This window comes from Saprolegnia diclina (genome assembly GCF_000281045.1).
Source record: "Saprolegnia diclina VS20 unplaced genomic scaffold supercont1.41, whole genome shotgun sequence".
Classification (NCBI taxonomy): Eukaryota; Oomycota; class Saprolegniomycetes; order Saprolegniales; family Saprolegniaceae; genus Saprolegnia; species Saprolegnia diclina.
The window spans coordinates 272,569-274,943 of NW_008246108.1; the positions used below are offsets into that span (position 1 = coordinate 272,569).

General features: G+C 60.7%; 1 protein-coding gene across 1 annotated transcript; it reads right to left on the minus strand.

Moving 5' to 3' along the window:
- Positions 1–933: 933 nt before the first annotated feature.
- On the minus strand, positions 934–2,052 carry SDRG_11402 (hypothetical protein; the record flags this gene model as incomplete). Its single annotated transcript, XM_008617439.1, has 1 exon — positions 934–2,052. One exon carries the CDS (start codon positions 2,050–2,052, stop codon positions 934–936), a length of 1,119 nt encoding a protein of 372 aa, XP_008615661.1.
- Positions 2,053–2,375: the final 323 nt, after the last annotated feature.

Consider the following 2,375-nt stretch of genomic DNA (forward strand, 5'->3'; position numbering starts at 1 on the left):
GCGAGGACCGCAGCAAAGCGGACGAGGCGTAGCATGCTGGTATTGCAAATCGATAAATGAGCTGGCAGTGCAGAAGCCTCTGAACGCAAGGCTTGGAGGCGCAGAAACAAGTCGCATGCCACCCACCAAGTTCAAGTGCTAGCTGACCCCTAAACCTCCCAAGTAGCTCAGTACAATGAGCAGCTGGCTCCTTCCTCCTGTGCGCTGGGTGCTGGGACAGAGTTCCGTCGGTCGGAGTCATTGAGCTCGGCTTCTTGGTTCATCATCACAGTGCAATAACCTTGCCTCCGCCCGTGTCGATCCATTCGCTGAGCATGACGTTGGCATGCCCCTCTCGGTCAACCTTTCAGCCAATCACTGTGCCGGAATCCATTTCTGCGATTAAGGCCAATCCACACCCAGGAAACCGAGTCGTTTTGGCCAATCATCGGTACGCATTTCCAAGACTGGCGGCCGCCTGCTCTGCACCGCCGACCACGCGTAGCCGAAGCGAGACGCGCAGGCGCGTCGCTGGAGACACAGCCTCTCTGCATCTTCCGTGACGAGCAACCGAGTCGGCCTCGGGCGGAGCCATAACGAATTTCGTCGACGGCTCGCTGGCACGTCGCCACGCAACCACCCGCAGGGTGCGGTCCGGCGCGGCTGCTAGACCTGGATCGAGGCTGCGAACGACGCCGCAATGCTCAGATCGGTGATCGCCACGATGTCTTCTGCTGGCGCGCCTCTTGAGCGACTTTCTCTGCCAGCACGCTCGTGCATGTAGGCCAGCATCCCATTCCACGCCCTCTCCAACAGACCATAAGATGGCCTTGGGCCTTGAAGCCTCGCCCACAGGCGTCGCCAAGAAGCCACTCCGACGCGCTGTGGGCGCATACAGAGGAATGGAAACGCAAAATTGCTGTATTGTGAAAATATGACATTGAAAATACGATCTTAGCTCGAGAACGCATCAATGGACCACTGCTGGTTGGGGTTGTTGGGCGTGCACGCCCACATTTGCGCGTGGCGGTCGGCGTACGTCGGGTCGGCGTCCAAGCACTGGCCAGCGTGCGTGGCATGCTCCAATGTCTTGGTGCTCGGGTTGAAGTTCCACTTTTGGTTGCTGTTGTTGACGTCGCACGCATATGTGTGCACCTTGAACTTGCCGTCGGCGTTGTCCTTGTACGCGTCCAAGCACTGGTTGTTGCTGGCGACCTTGAGCATCTTGTTGGCTTGGTCCCAAACGAAGAGCTCGTTAAAGTTGTTGGCCGGCGCGTTGACGTACAGGTTCGAGTAGTACTCGCTGAGGCGGTTGCCGCGCGCCGACGTGAGGCGGACGTACTTGGGCTTGGTCGTCGTGCAGTCGACGAACGACGTGCTCGAGAGCTGGCCGTAGTTGCACGGGCCCAAGCTCGCGACGGCGCCGCGCTTGAACTGATCGGTGCTCAGACAGTACGTTGAGTAGCCGGCATCGGTGGTCGACACGCGGTCGCCGGCGATCGTCCACTTTTGCAGCTTCTTGGTCGCGTCGCAGGCCGCGGTGCGCACGATGCCGTAGCCAAAGTTGGGCTGCGGCATGTTGGGCACGGCCTCGAGGCACTGGCCGTTGCTCTTGGCCATGAGCGAGCCGCCGGTCGTGTTGAAGACAAAGACCTCGTTGTTGTTGGAGCGCACGACGTCCGTGTAGACGTTGCCGTAGTACTCGGAGGCAATCAAGCCCGAGGCCGTGCAGAGCTGCTTTTCTTGGAGACGCGGCGGGAGCGGGTTCGGGCACGGCGAGATGACCGTGCGGAGGTTGATGTACGAGCCCTTCCACACGTTGATGGTGCAGTCGCCGGCCGGCGTGAGCGCGAGGCGCTGAAGGTCGTTGCACTCGAGGTGATCGCCGTAGCAGATGCTGAGGTGGCCGGCCGTCGAGCCAATGTTGCTCAAGGCCTCGCCGAGCATGCCGGACGGGCCGTTGAAGACCTTGGTGCACGCGTACGTCGCGTCCGTCAGCTCTTGGTTGCACGTGCCAGGGACTTGGGCGGCGGCGGTGGCGAGAAGCGCCGAGAGGAGGTAAGCGCACTTCATAGTCGTGGACGAAATTGTTGAGTGAGTCATTTGACCTTGCACTTGCGCCGGCGGAATGGGCCTACTACCAGATGGTGCTGGCGCCAAAAAATTCTTGGGCGACCAGGTCTCTGGTCGTGTTACGTCGCTGACCACGCGAGACGATCCAGCGCGGGCATGGCCAATGGCCCTGGATGCGGTGGCTGGCTCCAGCGAGATCCGTCGTGGAGGCAGTTGGAGATCGCAGGAGCCTGGCGCATGGATGGCGCAGCGGATGTGCAAGGTGCGACGCTGCTTGGTCGAGCATCGTTTGTGCAGCCGCCTCCCAACACACCTTATTCTTC